Source organism: Neoarius graeffei, chromosome 1 (assembly GCF_027579695.1).
Source record: "Neoarius graeffei isolate fNeoGra1 chromosome 1, fNeoGra1.pri, whole genome shotgun sequence".
NCBI classification, from domain to species: domain Eukaryota; kingdom Metazoa; phylum Chordata; class Actinopteri; order Siluriformes; family Ariidae; genus Neoarius; species Neoarius graeffei.
This window is the reverse complement of record NC_083569.1, coordinates 100,015,339-100,031,521: the sequence shown is the minus strand read 5'-3', so window position 1 is coordinate 100,031,521 and position 16,183 is coordinate 100,015,339. Positions and strand designations below refer to the sequence as shown.

Genomic DNA, 16,183 nt, shown 5'->3' with positions numbered 1-16,183 from the left:
ATTTTTTTTTTTACATCAGAAAAACCGATCATTTTAATGGGGTGTGTACACTTTTTATATCCACTGTAGTAGATTAAGTTTTAGAGTTTGATATTTTGGATTGTAAATTTGATATAGTCCAATAGGTTACATTGGTCGCGCTATTGGAGAGTTTTCGATGCATTCTGAAGTTGAATAAACTGCATAATAATAATAATAATAATAGATTAAAATCACCACAGTGGTTTGTATTAGGGTGTCGTACTGTACATGAGGTCACAGGATTAGTTAGCACTGCAGCTTCTTCTCAACTATCAGCACAGTATAAATTCAGAGCCCGAGCCCCAGCCATAGGACGATATGGCTCGAAAAGCTCATTGATTATGTTTGTTCTGCTGTTGCAGCCGTTTCAGTTACCACAGCAACAATCCTTTTCAGTCTTTCACATGCCCACTGATGTGTTTTGCCTTTGCTTGGCCTCTGCTTTCAGGCTTTTGCTGAAAAAAAAGGTCACTCATGTCTTGCACATTTGCAAGCTGGTCTTAACAGGAGCAGGAAACAAGACAGTGTGAAAAATATATTTACATCTATCGTTTGCCTTTTCTTTTGGAGTCTTATGTTGTGATATTCACATTTTTCACTGCAGTAATTATTGTTTTTCATTCTATTTAAGTGTTGAAGCGAGCCACAAGCAAGAAAAATGCAAGGCGTCGTGGAGAGGACAAATATTCAGAGATCGCAACAGTTGGTTAGTGACACCACATTGACTATGTCCATATGCTCTCTTTCACTCTCTCTCTCTCTCTCTCTCTCTCTCTGTTTATCTTCTCATTCTTTCTCAATTTCTTTCTGCATGTTTGTGTTTCCTGAAATAGTTTATAATTTATGCTGCCTACAATATAAATGTTAATAAAACTCCACAATGCCTACATGACTCATGATAAACAACATAAATGTGCAGAACTATTTGTAAAGGCGTATTTCAACAGGCTTTCACTGGGATTTTTATGTTATGTGACAGATTGTCATTATTATAGCGCTTTCCAAACTGACTTATATGAGAAGGTTATAACCATTAACTTTTGACCTGTGTGCAGTTCTTGATGATGATGATGATGATGGTAATGTGGTAATTATAAGTAGCAGGCTCTCATAAGTAGTTAAACAATGATCAATTTACAGAAGGGTCAGAAGAGTACAGTGTCATGGCATTGTTGTAATATGCAGAAATATGAAACTTTAGTTTAAAGCTAGACGGCCTTTCAATTCCATAAAATCGGTGAAATTTAGTTCCCTCTGAAATTTGATCATTGTGATATATGTTTATTTCTGTAATATCTCAAAAAATATCAGACCATTCTGTGGCTGGGAAGTTATTTAATTCGAGGGGATTCCCGAGCAAATACTGTGCATGAAATTGCTCATTTTGCACAGTCAAGCAGACAGAGGAAGTCCGTGTGTTGTGCATGCGCAGGTTTCCCTTTGAGCGTGCACTGACAGTTCCATCATTCTGTCGCTAAACGAACAGCTGATCACACCGAGGTGCTCGCTGGGCGCCGATATTTATTAGTTTGGGCCTGCGTTTCCTTTCCTTCGTATATAACATAACGTCTTTTCTTCTCACTATCCGTGACTGTAGTCGGTCTTTCGTGTTTCAATCACACACTCACGATCTCCATTTTTCTCTCCTGTGTCAAATTTGTATCCCACAATGCCTTGCGCGAACGGGGAAAGCTCACCATGTCATGCATGTATCTTGAATTGCGTCATGGTGAAGCAGGAAAAAATAGCGGAGAATTTAGGGCCATGTGGCCTTAAATTCATTTATTGTTTTATTTTTAAAAAATCTAATAAAATTGGAAGTCTGTGATTCAAATTCAGTAGTTTTTGGTCACTAAACAAAAATAATTGGGTGTCAGGGAAAATTCTTTTTATGACCTATACTTGAAAAACCTGAATGGCAGTCTACCTTTAAGATCTGAGAAAATGTGTAGAATTCTGTGGTTATACTGTGATGAACAGAGTATCTCATGGAAGCGTCACCTTTCCAGTTATCCTTATTTGGCAAGCTACATCACATCACTATTATTCTGTAATTTTTCACATTCAATTATTCATTTAATTACAAAAAACAACAACCTACTAGTTGACTCGTCTTTTTTTTCATAATGAAAGTGAAACTGATTTCATATTATCGCATATTAGGGCATCTGTGTTGATCCAACATTACGAAATGAAGCCATATGGTTCCTTGACAAAAAAAATAATTAATTAAAATAAATAAATAAATCCAATATTTTTCTCATAAATTTGTAATTTTTTTATTTTGGAACTTCTGAGGGATTTTTTTTTTTTTTTTGTGCGTTACAGACCTGAGGGAAAGGATAATATCGAGAGCTCACAGCATGGAAGCTCATGTGCTTCATCAGAGTCCTCCTTATAGCTTATGTATAACTCTTCAGCAGTGTCTGGGAGGTTTTTCTTTTTCCAAAAACAAGTTGAGATCTGCCTGTGTAAGCTGTTATGTCCTGCTGATATGTAAAAAAAAAAATAATTATATATATATATATATATATATATACACACACACACTGTGTGGCGGCACAGTGGTGTAGTGGTTAGCGCTGTCGCCTCACAGCAAGAAGGTCCTGGGTTCGAGCCCCAGGGCTGGCGAGGGCCCTTCTGTGCGGAGTTTGCATGTTCTCCCCGTGTCCGCGTGGGTTTCCTCCGGGTGCTCCGGTTTCCCCCACAGTCCAAAGACATGCAGGTTAGGTTAACTGGTGACTCTAAATTGACCGTGAGTGTGAATGGTTGTCTGTGTCTATGTGTCAGCCCTGTGATGACCTGGCGACTTGTCCAGGGTGTACCCCGCCTTTTGCCCGTAGTCAGCTGGGATAGGCTCCAGCTTGCCTGCAACCCTGTAGAGCAGGATAAAGCGGCTAGAGATAATGAGAATGAGATGAGATACATACTGTGTGTGTATATATATATATATATATATACACACACACAGTATATATATATATATATATATATATGTTATTTATCAGCTGGGAGGTCCGTATGGTGAAATACCGTGACCGAGGTCTTGAAAGTACTGAGCGAGGCCCTCTGGGCCGAGGTCAGTATTTAAGGCCGAGGTCACGGTATTTCACCATACGGACCGACCTTAAGCTGGTAAATAATATATTTACTTTTTTCTTTACCAAATTCTAACAGAAAACGAGAGCGCCGAAAGGGAAAACCGAGCCGAGCCGCCATTTTGAATCCTCATTCACAGCTGTAATGCAAATGGCTTCCTCCTCGGTATACAAGTGCACTTCCATGGCAGGAAAAAAACTACATTTTGCCGCCAATGTAGTCCCCTATTTATACAAATAGAAGTCATTCGGGATTCAGCCATGTTTTTGCTTGGTGTTTTTGCTCGACCAAAGTTATACAGTATTATGACCTTTATATTGCATAAATAAAGCCATTTGGTGAAACTTTGAAGAAGAGATTGTACTGGTTTAAAGTTTTTACCTAACATAATATTATGTATGAGGATAACATGGTCCAAAATGGGCCTCATTAACTAATGAGATCAAACTGTTAGCAAGTTACAGGTTTTTAGCTTTCTCCTGAAATGTTCTCTTTAATTTCTTCTTCCTCAGGGTAGTAAAACTCGCTTTCGCTGTGAACACTGTCGTTATCGCTATCCATGCTGTAAAATTAATGCTATTTTGAATCCTCATTCATGGCTGTAATGCAAATTGCTTTCTCCTCGGTATACAAGTGCACTTCCATGGCAGGAAAAAACTACATTTTGTCGCCTATGTAGTCCCCTATTTATACAAATAGGAGTCATTCAGGATTCAGCCATGTTTTTGCTTGGCGTTAGCAAGTTAGAGGTTTTTAGCTTTCTCCTGAAATGCTTTCTTTTATTTCTTCTTCCTCAGGGTAGTAAAACTCGCTTTCGCTGTGAAGACTGTCGTTATCACTATCCATGCTGTAAAATTAATGCTATTCTCCTGAGAAATGCTGGCAAAAATTTAGAAGATTTTTGATAATCTTCTAAATAAATCTTATAAAAAAAAAAGATAAAGGTTGACAAAAAACGCTACTATGTTTGTTGTTGTTGTGAACGAGTGAGTTACCAGAGGTCCATAACCGGGGTCTGTAACCGGGGTCCATACCGTAGGATACGGACCCGCTCGCCAGCCAATCAGAGCGCAGGATTTGGACCACGAAAAAAATAAATACATACTGTATAAGATACAACATGTGAAGTAAAAATAACGCAAATGAAAATATCAGTGATTAATGAATGTATTGTAGTGAATCTATACAGCCCCTAACTGTGAAATATATAAAGCACACCAAGTCAACTGTCATGACATTTAAGCAGAAAGTAGCCTGGACACTTCTGTACCGCTTAAATGACTCAAGTGTTACACCAACCTGACATTAAAATTGACAAAATCAGTATTTTTACAGCGGATACACCTTGAAAAATGCCAATTATTATTTCGAACTGATGAACACGATCCTTTAGTTAGTATGATAAATCATGTTCCATGGGTTGATGGCATGATGTTGGTGCTGTGTTTCCCAGGTGGTCCCAGGCCTCCGGTCAACATCCGGACTGTGAGACGGGGTCCTGCTGCCTACCTGCGCCGTAAAGAGCGCATGCTACGCTTCTCCATCCGCCGTATGGTCAAGACAGACAGCTTCTACTGGATAGTGCTCAGCCTTGTGGGCCTGAACACCATCTGTGTTGCCATCGTCCACCACAACCAGCCTGAGTGGCTCACCGTGCTTCAGTGTAAGCGCTGGGTCTGGTTTCATTTCAGCATCCTCACCATCATGGTTTGTCTACTGGTTAAGAATGGATCGACCTAGGACATTTATGGTTTTATTGGAAAATGGATATATTATTAGATTTTATTTGAAATCTATATATTTTATAGTGTTTTTTTTTAGAGATATAAACAATTTAAATGGAATTAAGCACAAAACACTCTTCATGCTTAGGGAACCTCTTGGCAGGTGTGTGTGTGTGTGAAAGTAGGAGTGTAATAAAACATGGGTGGAATGAAGATAGCAACTAAAATAAGCTTTCTGTTTCAGATTTAGAAACTAGAAGGGCACTCAGAGCAGGCTTGTAGTACTCGAGTCCAGGACTCGGACTCAAGTCCGACTTGTGTCCTAATTTTAAGGACTCGTGACTTGACTTGGACTTGAACACTGATGACTCGGACTTGGACTTGTGCATTAACTGCATTCGAGCTCATAAATTGGAGATGAGGACTCTGATATTTTCTTTATTTTTTGTAACATGCCATAATAATTTGGTATAAGATATTTATATCTACGTTAATTTTTATACTAATTTTGTGCAAGAGAATGCACTTTCACCTGTTCAGGAACAAACTAACGTTAATGGTGCTAAAATGCCTGGAGAGAAGCCCCTAGGATTGTCCACTTTGCTTATAAAGACTTCTCGTGCAGTGGGAAAAAATGCACTGCTATGTGTTCCATATGTAGAAGAACTATCGAGGAGACGACAGGGACAACTTTGAACTTCAGTTGTCATTTGGCAAGACTCCAAGCAAGCGGGGCTTGCTTGCTGAGTGTTGAACTAGCTAGTGTTAACCCTCTCTCATGTTATTTGCCCTGTTGATAGTGGGCGGAGCTTGCTGAGCAATGAACAAGCTTTTTATCTGTAGCCTATTAACTAAAATGGGGCAGTCAAGCAGTAACGTTAGTCCAACACAGTAGCAGAGACGCTTTCACATAAAGGCTGCAACAGCCACCATCAAATGGTGCAGTTGGAGTCTTGTTCTCAGTCTCAACTTGGATCAATAGTGGACTCGACTCGAAATTTTCTTTAATGACTTGGACTTGACTTGGACTTGAACACTGGGGACTCGAGACTGGACTTGGACTCGAGGTTAAGTGACTCGACTACAATACTATCTCAGAGAGCACAGACCTCCACCAAAGACAATAGTCTTCTATTATATACAAATCTGCAATCACAATCTCTTTATAGGTCTGGAAATATTTCTAAACCTGTTAGTATTATGTGCCTACATGTATATCCCAGAGGATTACCCGTGGTACCCATGAATTTGGATTGTGACATGAAGTCATCTTATTTCTGTATTGACTATGTTTTTTTCACTCTTGAACTTTGCTGGATTTTAAGATGTATGGTATTTCTGAGCGCAGACTTCAGCCAAGGCCAAAGGTCATACCTTTCAATGTCAAAGTCAAAGTCCCTCCCATGCCAGGATCTGGTCTTCCCTGGCAGTCTCCTGTCCCAGTACTACCCAGCTCTTTGAGGTGCATGGGTGCATCGCCAATCTCCGTTTCTATAGCCCTCGGCCTCTGGCTTATTATATAGCTAGGGTTACAGTGGGGGGTTGGTCCTCTGGTAACCGTGAGAGTTTGAATCCCCACTCACATCTATATTGCAGCGTGCCTTGCCAGATAGCAGTAGGTACCATTTTTATGATGGTCTTTGGTATGACCCGATCTTGCAATGTACCGTACACTCCAAAGTTTATGGGTTCTTCTGTAGCCAATGCTGCACCCTTCTACCAAGTTTCATGGAAATCAGATCAGTAAGTTTTGCACAATCCGGCTTACAGGCAGACAAACAAACCGTACTGAAAACATAACCTCTAGATGGAGATAAAAAAAAAGAAAAAAAGGAATTTTATCATCCATTTCACCCTGTTAGTCTCAAATCATAATGTTCTCACTATAATCTCTATAATATATATATAAGTTTTTTGTGTGCATTATAATGGTTAATATCTAATTTTAATGTATTGAAAAGAGCACTTTATGGAGTCCGTTTAGTTTAAAGAAATCACTTAAATTTATAATTAAAAATTTACTTTTGACAAGAAATTAAAAGATGAGTGCAGTTTTATTACACAACAAATTCATGTTCTGAATATAAATCAGAATTTCCATCAGTGCAACTTTACATACTTGCCAACCCCCTGAGAATGAAAAGCAGTAGATCAGATTGTGCAACACAATCGCACCCGTCTAGCAGTGTAAGATTTCACAATCTCCTGCATTCTGAGTGCCATATTTGAACAAAATTGATTGAGAAATCAGACCGACATACTTCACAAAATTCATACTTTGATACATGGACGATCCAATGACCAAGTCACCTTGAACTTGTCATAGCGAATCTTTTTTCTTTAGCATTTTCATTGTTCGTGATCACCAGAGCATGTTTGGTTTTTAGAAATACTGGTGCAATTTGTTGGATCATGTTAGCTCATTGTTGATTGGCTAGAACCATAATGAGAACCAAAGGAATGTTGCGATTCAATAGAGCGATATGATTTAGATTCAACATCATTATTGCACCATTCCATTGGCTCTCGGCTTCACTTAATATGACAATTTGATGCTGTATACTTGTATCTCATGTGCCGAAAACAGGTGAAAATTTTGTAATGCTGTAATTGTTTAAACTAAAATCGGTAAGTGGTACTCTACTCACCTGTTAAAATCAGTAGAGTCCCGCATGAATTGGCAGATTTGGCAAGTACAGTATCTTGCAAAAGTATTCATCCCCCTTGGTGTTTGTACTGTTTTGTTGCATTACAAGCTGGAATTAAAACGGATTTTTGGAAGGTTAGCACCATTTGATTTACACAACATGCCTACCACTTTAAAGGTGCAAATTGTTGTTTTTTTATTGTGACACAAACAATAATTAAGATGAAAAAACAGAAATCTCGAGTGTGCATAGGTATTCATCCCCCTTCGTATGAAAACTCTAAATAAGAGCTGGTCCAACCAATTCACTTCATAAGTCACATAATTAGTTGTTTCATTTCCACCTGTGTGCAATCAAAGCGTCACATGATGTCTGTATAAATCAACCTGTTTTGGAAGGACCCTGACTCTGCAACACTACTAAGCAAGCAACATGAAAACCAAGGAGCCTCCAAACATGTCAGAAACAAAATTGTGAAGAAACTTTTTGGCCATCATGGGAAATGCCATGTGTGGCGCAAACCCATCACCCTGAGAACACCATTCCAACAGTGAAGCATGGTGGTGGCAGCATCATGCTGTGGGGATATTTTTCATCTGCAGGGACAGGAAAGCTGGTCAGGACTAAAGGAAAGATGGATGGCACTAAATACAAGGCAATTCTGGAGGAAAACCTGTTTGAGTCAGCCAGAGGTTTGAGACTGGGACGAAGGTTCAAGTTCCAGCAGGACAATGACCCTAAACATCCTGCTAATGCTACACTGGAGTGGTTTAAAGGGAAACATTTAAATGTCTTGGAATGGCCTAGTCAAAGCCTAGGCCGCAATCCAATTGAGAATCTGTGGCATAACTTGAAGGTTGCTGTACAACAATGCAACCCATCCAACTTGAAGCAGTTGGAGCAGTTTTGCCTTGAGGAATGGGCAAAAATCCCAGTAGCTAGATGTGCTAAGCTAATAGAGACATACCCCAAGAGACTTGCAGCTGTAATTACAGCAAAAGGTGGCTCTACAAACTATTGACTTGGGAGGAGTGAATAACTGTGCACACTCCAGATGTCTGTTTTTATCGAACAGGACAAACACCAAGGGGGATGAATACTTTGCAAGGCACTGTGTGACTTTATAGCTACCTACAACTAGTTATGTGCCCTGATTTACCGCAGCACTTTCAGTGGAAATCTGTCAGCCAATCAAAATACATCTCAACTCTTTTCTGTTCATTTTAAAGTATAAAATAAAACTGGCAATAATGACTGCAGAGTGAAATGTCTCCTAAATTGTTTATTGATTTGAAACCTTTTATTAGGAAACTAACTTCATAGAAACAGGACAGTCCTCATCATCTCAGCTTCTTCTTTTACAGCTTTTCTTATTTCCTCCTTCTTGATTTGTGTTTATTTTTTTATTAGGGAATAATAAGAGGTGCTGTCAAGTGATTCACAAAATAAGACTCCCATCATTGTGAGTTGTCAGTTCAGGCCTGAATATAAATGAAGGCCAGAATGTGATCAGATAAACGTAGGACTTGAAAGAGAGCCCGCTATCAAAGGGATGCTCAGTTCCTGATCTTAGCATGTCTTTGATATTCAGATACTTCGTGATTGTCATGGAAAAACTGATTAGCTGCTCAAGTGTGACATTAGTACAGCAAGTTTTTGGTACCACAAGGGCTCGCTTCCAATCTCAAAAAGGAATTCTTCATTTTCTTTCCCTTGACGATGTCCACCAGCTGAATGTAACATTAAAGGATAAAAATTGGGAATTATTACAAGTTAAACCACAGTGCTGTTGAATTCTTTGTTCTGATTGGTCAAAAGGTGTTGATTAATTTTCTATATTAAATGTTCTCACCTGTCCTAATATGTTATCATTTCCACCTTTACAGCAAATTCACGATAAGAAAGGGATTTTAAAGGGAATTGTTTGTCTCATCTCATTATCTCTAGCCACTTTATCCTGTTCTACAGGGTCGCAGGCAAGCTGGAGCCTATCCCAGCTGACTACAGGCGAAAGGCGGGGTACACCCTGGACAAGTCGCCAGGTCATCACAGGGCTGACACATAGACACAGACAACCATTTACACTCACATTCACACCTATGGTCAATTTAGAGTCACCAGTTAACCTAACCTGCATGTCTTTGGACTGTGGGGGAAACCGGGGCACCCGGAGGAAACCCACGCGGACACGGGGAGAACATGCAAACTCCACACAGAAAGGCCCTCGCTGGCCACGGGGCTCGAACCCGGACCTTCTTGCTGTGAGGCGACAGCGCTAACCACTACACCACCACGCCACCCGGAATTGTTTGTATTATTCATTTCGAGAGAAAGAAATAATGCAGGTTGGTGAGGTAATGACAGGAAATAAATTGTCTCTTGGACTTTCTACAACATTAAAAGTAACAACAAATGGATTTACGGCACACTCTGTCAGTCTAAACTAAGTAAGCTGGCAGATTCCTGTGGTATAAAAGGAATAAAACACTTCAGGATGTGTTGTTATAGAAAAACAATCAGAGCTCCACTTCATCCATTATTGATTATTTTCCTATTACAGCATGCAGGGTTTTTTTTGTTTGTTACCTTGCCTGGGACAGAGTCCACCAGGGGGTGAGGTATTGTTTTCGGTGGGGTTTCTTTGTTTTTTTGTTAGCAACATTACGGGAAAACGGCTGAACCAATCTTCATGAAACTTTCAGGATAGCTGGGCATTGGTCTCAAATAGAACCTCCAACATTTTGAGGGTCATCTAGTCAAGGTCAAGGTCACCAAAAAGGTCAAAATCATTTTTTTTTGTGATATCTTCTTTCATATTCATCATATTTACTTCAAACCAATTCCAAAATGTTCATCTTTCAATTCTGCTTCCATTGATATGTTACATGATGGGGATATCTCTCATGGTTTTCTTAGTCGTTGGGGTTCACATGTCAGGGAGGCCAAGGTCATTGCTAAAATTGGCATAATTTCCATTACAACTCGAAAATGGTTAGAGATAGAGAGATGTTTATCATCAACATATAGGGAATCATATATGGGCTTTCATTTGGCACCATGGACTTTGACCTTGTTTGTTTGTTTGTGTGTGTGTGTTTGCCTGTTAACAACCTAGTGTCTAGACAGTTGCACTGATTGACTTCAAATTTTTAGGGTAGGTAGGCAATGGTCCGTAGATTACCTGATTAAATTTTGGGGGTACTTGGGTCGAGGTGAAGATCAAGGTCACCGGAAAGGTCAACCTTTCAGTCAAAATAACATATTTTTCATTATAACTCAAAAACGGTTGCCGATAGACAAATGTTTACTATTATGAGCATATAGGAACTCCCATATGGCCTTTCATTTGGCACCATGATCTTGAGTGACCTTGAAAGGTCAAACTCAAGGTCACAGATTTTCAGAGGGCTATAACTTGAAAATAGTTGATGGTAGACAGATATTTACCATTATCAATTTATAGGAAGTGCCATATGGGCTTTCATTTGGCACCATGACCTTTGACCTTGAATGACTTTGAAATGTCAAACTCAATGTCATGGGTTTTCATAGGACTAGAACCTGACAGCTGATGATTGACAAATATTACCATTATCAACATATAGGTATAAAATAAGTGCTGCTGGGCGAGGTGTGTTTTGCCTGGCAACACTTGTTAGTTTGTTTTTTCACTTACATAGCTAGGTGTAATAGTCATCGTATTGTCTCAATTGTGAATCAAGTTTAAATAATGTTTAACTGTGTAAAATAAGTAATTCAATGGAAAATTACTTGAAATAGATACAGCGTGTATAGTGAGCTCGTACAAATCAAACATTTGACAGCATGCTGCTTTTGTGTCAGAAGAGGCTTTTAGTTGAAGTCACAAAAGATTAGGAAAGAATGATTATTCACAAACACTAGTGCCTGTCAATATCAAAATGAAAAGCCATCCAACCCTCCAAATACTACAAGAATTAGCCAGAAAAAAAACACCACACACTTTGAAGATGATGTTCACCAATGAAGAATTGAACAATGTGGTTTCATTTAACAATATGAATTGAGTAATATGCTTTAATTTCACAATATGGCTTCCACCTTTTCTGTAGTTTATAAAATAGCACTTGATCCAGCACATCCTGTTATTTTCATATATACAGTGGTGCTTGAAAGTTTGTGAACCCTTTAGAATTTTCTATATTTCTGAATAAATATGACTTAAAACATCATCAGATTTTCACACAAGTCCTAAAAGTAGATAAAGAGAACCCAGTTAAACAAATGAGACAAAAAAAATTATACTTGGTCATTTATCTACTGAGGAAAATAATCCAATATTACATATCTCTGAGTGGCAAAAGTATGTGAACCTCTTGGATTAGCAGTTAATTTGAAGGTGAAATTAGAGTCAGGTGTTTTCAATCAATTGGGATGGCAATCAGGTGTGAGTGGGCACCCTGTTTTATTTAAAGAACAGGGATCGATCAAAGTCTGATCTTCACAACACATGTTTGTGGAAATGTATCATGGCACGAACAAAAGAGGTTTCTGAGGACCTCAGAAAAAGCGTTGTTGATGCTCATCAGGCTGGAAAAGGTTACAAAACCATCTGTAAAGAGTTTGGACTCCACCAATCCACAGTCAGACAGATTGTGTACAAATGGAGGAGATTCAAGACCATTGTTACCCTCCCCAGGAGTGGTGGACCAACAACAATCACTCCAAGAGTAAGGCGTGTAATAGTCAGCGAGGTCACAAAGGACCCCAGGGTAACTTCTAAGCAACTGAAGGCCTCTCTCACATTGGCTAATGCTAATGTTCATGAGTCCACCATCAGGAGAACACTGAACAACAGTGGTCTGCATGGCAGAGTTGTAAGGAGAAAGCCACTGCTCTCCAAAAAGAACATTGCTGCTTGTCTGTAGTTTGCTAAAGATCATGTGGACAAGCCAGAAGGCTATTGGAAAAACGTTCTGTGGATGGATGAGACCAAAATAGAATTTTGGTTTAAATGAGAAGCATTATGTTTGCAGAAAGGAAACCACTGCATTCCAGCATAAGAACCTTATCCCATCTGTGAAACATGGTGGTGGTAGTATCATGGTTTGGGCCTGTTTTGCTGCATCTGGGCCAGGACAGCTTGCCATCATTGATGGAACAATGAATTCTGAATTATACCAGTGAATTCTAAAGGAAAATGTCAGGACATCTGTCCATGAACTGAATCTCAAGAGAAGGTGGGTCATGCAGCAAGACAACGACCCTAAGCACACAAGTCGTTCTACCAAAGAATGGTTAAAGAAGAATAAAGTTAATGTTTTGGAATGGCCAAGTCAAAGTCCTGAACTTAATCCAATCCAAATGTTGTGGGACCTGAAGTGAGTAATTCATGTGAGGAAACCCACCAACATCCCAGAGTTGAAGCTGTTTTGTTCAGAGGAATGGGCTAAAATTCCTCCAGGCTGGTGTGCAGGACTGATCAGCAGTTACCGGAAACGTTTAGTTGCAGTTATTGCTGCACAAGGGGGTCACACCAGATACTGAAAACAAAGGTTCACATACTTTTGCCACTCACAGATATGTAATATTGGGTTATTTTCCTCAATAAATAAATGACCAAGTATAATATTTTTGTCTCATTTGTTTAACTGAGTTCTCTTTATCTACTTTTCAGACTTGTGTGAAAATCTGATGATGTTTTAGGTCATATTTATGCAGAAATATAGAAAATTCTAAAGGGTCCACAAACTTTCAAGCACCACTGTATATATATTAGAGAGAGAGAGAGAGAGAGAGAGAGAGAGAGAGATATCACACGGTTGCGGAAAGATTTGAAGTTTCACATGACGTCACATCCGCCTCATTAGTTATTCAAAACTTTAGCTGGTGGTCTACCAAAGCTCAGTTGACAAAGCGTTTGTACGGAGAAGGTGCATTGCTCGCATGAAAAATGCCTTACGCTTGCGTTGTTTTAGGTTGTTCAAATCAATCAAACCATTAAACTGATAAAAGTTTCTTCAGGGTTCCCCAGGAACTAATAAAAAAATGTGAACGAACATAGGATTTCACAAAAAGATGTCGAGAAAGGTGGCTTTTGAACCTCTCAGTGAAATCGAACCATGCTCGAGTTTGCAGTAATCACTTGGTGAAAGCTTTGTATATCCCTTTCAGCTATGTCCTTAGTGTTTTCCAAGTACTTTTCTTGCTGTGTGTCATTATTTTACGGTACTTTTTTTTTTTTTTAGTCAGGAAGCGCTAAAGTCCCCAGCTGTTTCTTTGTTTCCTCCTCACAAAGTCCATGAAGGTCGCAACAAAATTCTTACCCAGCCGTACAGTTACAATGCGCTGTGATCACTTCTCCGTCTTGTTTAACTAAGATCCAGGTCTTTAAAGGGGTTTCTGATGATCCTTGTGAATGATTTACCTGAGAGGTAAGAGCCAACACAAGTGAGAATCAAGCCAACTGTTGTTTGTTTGCGCTTTGTTGTAAAGTTGCGAATGAAAAGCTTAAAACAAAAAAAAAACTTACACGGGCAAAAACAATCCAGGATTCATTCGGCAGTGAGTTGATAGCGAGGTCCTTTACCCAGCCACATACAAAAAAGTTGTAAGCCTCCATACTCTTCCACGCTTTCATCTGTTTTGCGGTGTAGAAGGACGTCTGCAACACCAGATAGTTCGAGATGTCAGGGAACTCGACTGAAGGGTAGTTTTCAAGATCGTATGACAAATCCTTCTTTCCCAGACTGTAGGGATCGATTCCATTGTACATAGCGATCTTCTGAATATATCTAAAGCCAGCAGTGGCTTCTAGATTACGAGCGTACTCTGATAAGTTATCACTAGTTGTTTGCACTATGGCGGCTGTTTAGACCACCAGCTATTTCACTTCCGGTAAAACCGCTAAAAAAGTCACGTGACTGAAATCCAGCAATTCCCTTCTCATCTCATCTCATCTCATCTCATTATCTCTAGCCGCTTTATCCTGTTCTACAGGGTCGCAGGCAAGCTGGAGCCTATCCCAGCTGACTACGGGCGAGAGGCGGGGTACACCCTGGACAAGTCGCCAGGTCATCACAGGGCTGACACATAGACACAGACAACCATTCACACTCACATTCACACCTACGGTCAATTTAGAGCCACCAGTTAACCTAACCTGCATGTCTTTGGACTGTGGGGGAAACCGGAGCACCCGGAGGAAACCCACGCGGACACGGGGAGAACATGCAAACTCCACACAGAAAGGCCCTCGCCGGCCACGGGGCTCGAACCTGGACCTTCTTGCTGTGAGGCGACAGCGCTAACCACTACACCACTGTGCCGCCCGCAATTCCCTTCTAGCGGGTTTCATTCATTTTGTTTGATAGCATGCAATATTGTTAGCGTATCGCTTATCCTACGTGTATTACATCACTCCACCCAATGGAGAACGAGCATTGAATATGGTTTACGACATTGCATGGTTGTCAAGACAACATGAAATTACATGTTGGAGATGTAAAACTTCCAGGCTAGCGATCGACTGAGACAATTTTTAAACAAACATGTCCGTCAGGTTTGCTTTGTTAAATATGGAAGATTTTGAGAGAATTTTGAAAGAGAAAGACGCGTTGAACACCTGAAAGGAATGTGTAATAATAATAATAATAATAATAATAATCCCTGGCTTTTTTCATGGTATATCAGATATATTCCATTCAGCTCAAATCATCTTTGACTCGTTCAGTATCATGCTTGCTGAATGGAATATATCTGATATACCACTCAATGTCAGCCAGTATTATTTACATACGTATGTCACTCAGATCCATGATGTATTTCATATGAAAAATGCGAGTTTTGCAACATGAGAAGACAAACGTTACAGTATATCTTCAAGCCAACGTGTGATTTTCTTTTTATTATATCAACACATTCACAAACAAAAAGTACCCAAAAACAATTCAGTGATTTCCTCACTAATGAGGATATTGAAAAATATGCTACTCAGTGTCCCGGTTGTAGTTCGTATGAAAAATATGAGTGGCGTATTTCCCAGTAAAACACTCATGTCTATGTACATACTATCTAGATAATAGTACTAGATAATAAATATATACTAAAACAAGGTCATGAAATTGTAATGTGTTTGTGGGATGTAGGTTATACCTTTTTTTTTTCTTAATTTGATATGCTCTCTTGTAAAGAAAACATGTTTGAAGGATAAGCTGACCAAGCACTCATCTGCTCCAATTACAGGTCACTTGAAGGTAATTCATCAGTTTATCCATGAAAAAAAATCCATCTCATGGATAAAAAACTTTTGTGGACTTTAAATGGATGATGCTATTAACTGATTGACACTGTTGCATAGACTTTCGAGTGTATTCACAGTGCACAAAACAAATTTCAGCATGACATGTTGTCTATTACATCAAACTGATGGACACTGATGCTGGAGTTAATACTGCTCCTCGCTCGAGGTGATATCATACAACCCCGATTCCAAAAAAGTTGGGACAAGGTACAAATTGTAAATAAAAACGGAATGCAATGATGTGGAAGTTTCAAAATTCCATATTTTATTCAGAATAGAACATAGATGACATATCAAATGTTTAAACTGAGAAAATGTATCATTTAAAGAGAAAAATTAGGTGATTTTAAATTTCACGACAACAACACATCTCAAAAAAGTTGGGACAAGGCCATGTTTACCACTGTGAG

General features: G+C 39.3%; 1 protein-coding gene across 1 annotated transcript in view; it reads left to right on the top strand.

The window, feature by feature from the left end:
- Window positions 1–16,183, top strand: part of cacna1eb (calcium channel, voltage-dependent, R type, alpha 1E subunit b) — a 219,205-nt gene that overhangs the window by 81,501 nt on the left and 121,521 nt on the right. The window contains exons 10-11 of the mRNA XM_060920316.1: window positions 653–727; window positions 4,574–4,783. Of these exons, the coding sequence (XP_060776299.1) occupies window positions 653–727; window positions 4,574–4,783 (285 nt within the window). The remainder of the gene's footprint in view (window positions 1–652; window positions 728–4,573; window positions 4,784–16,183) is intronic.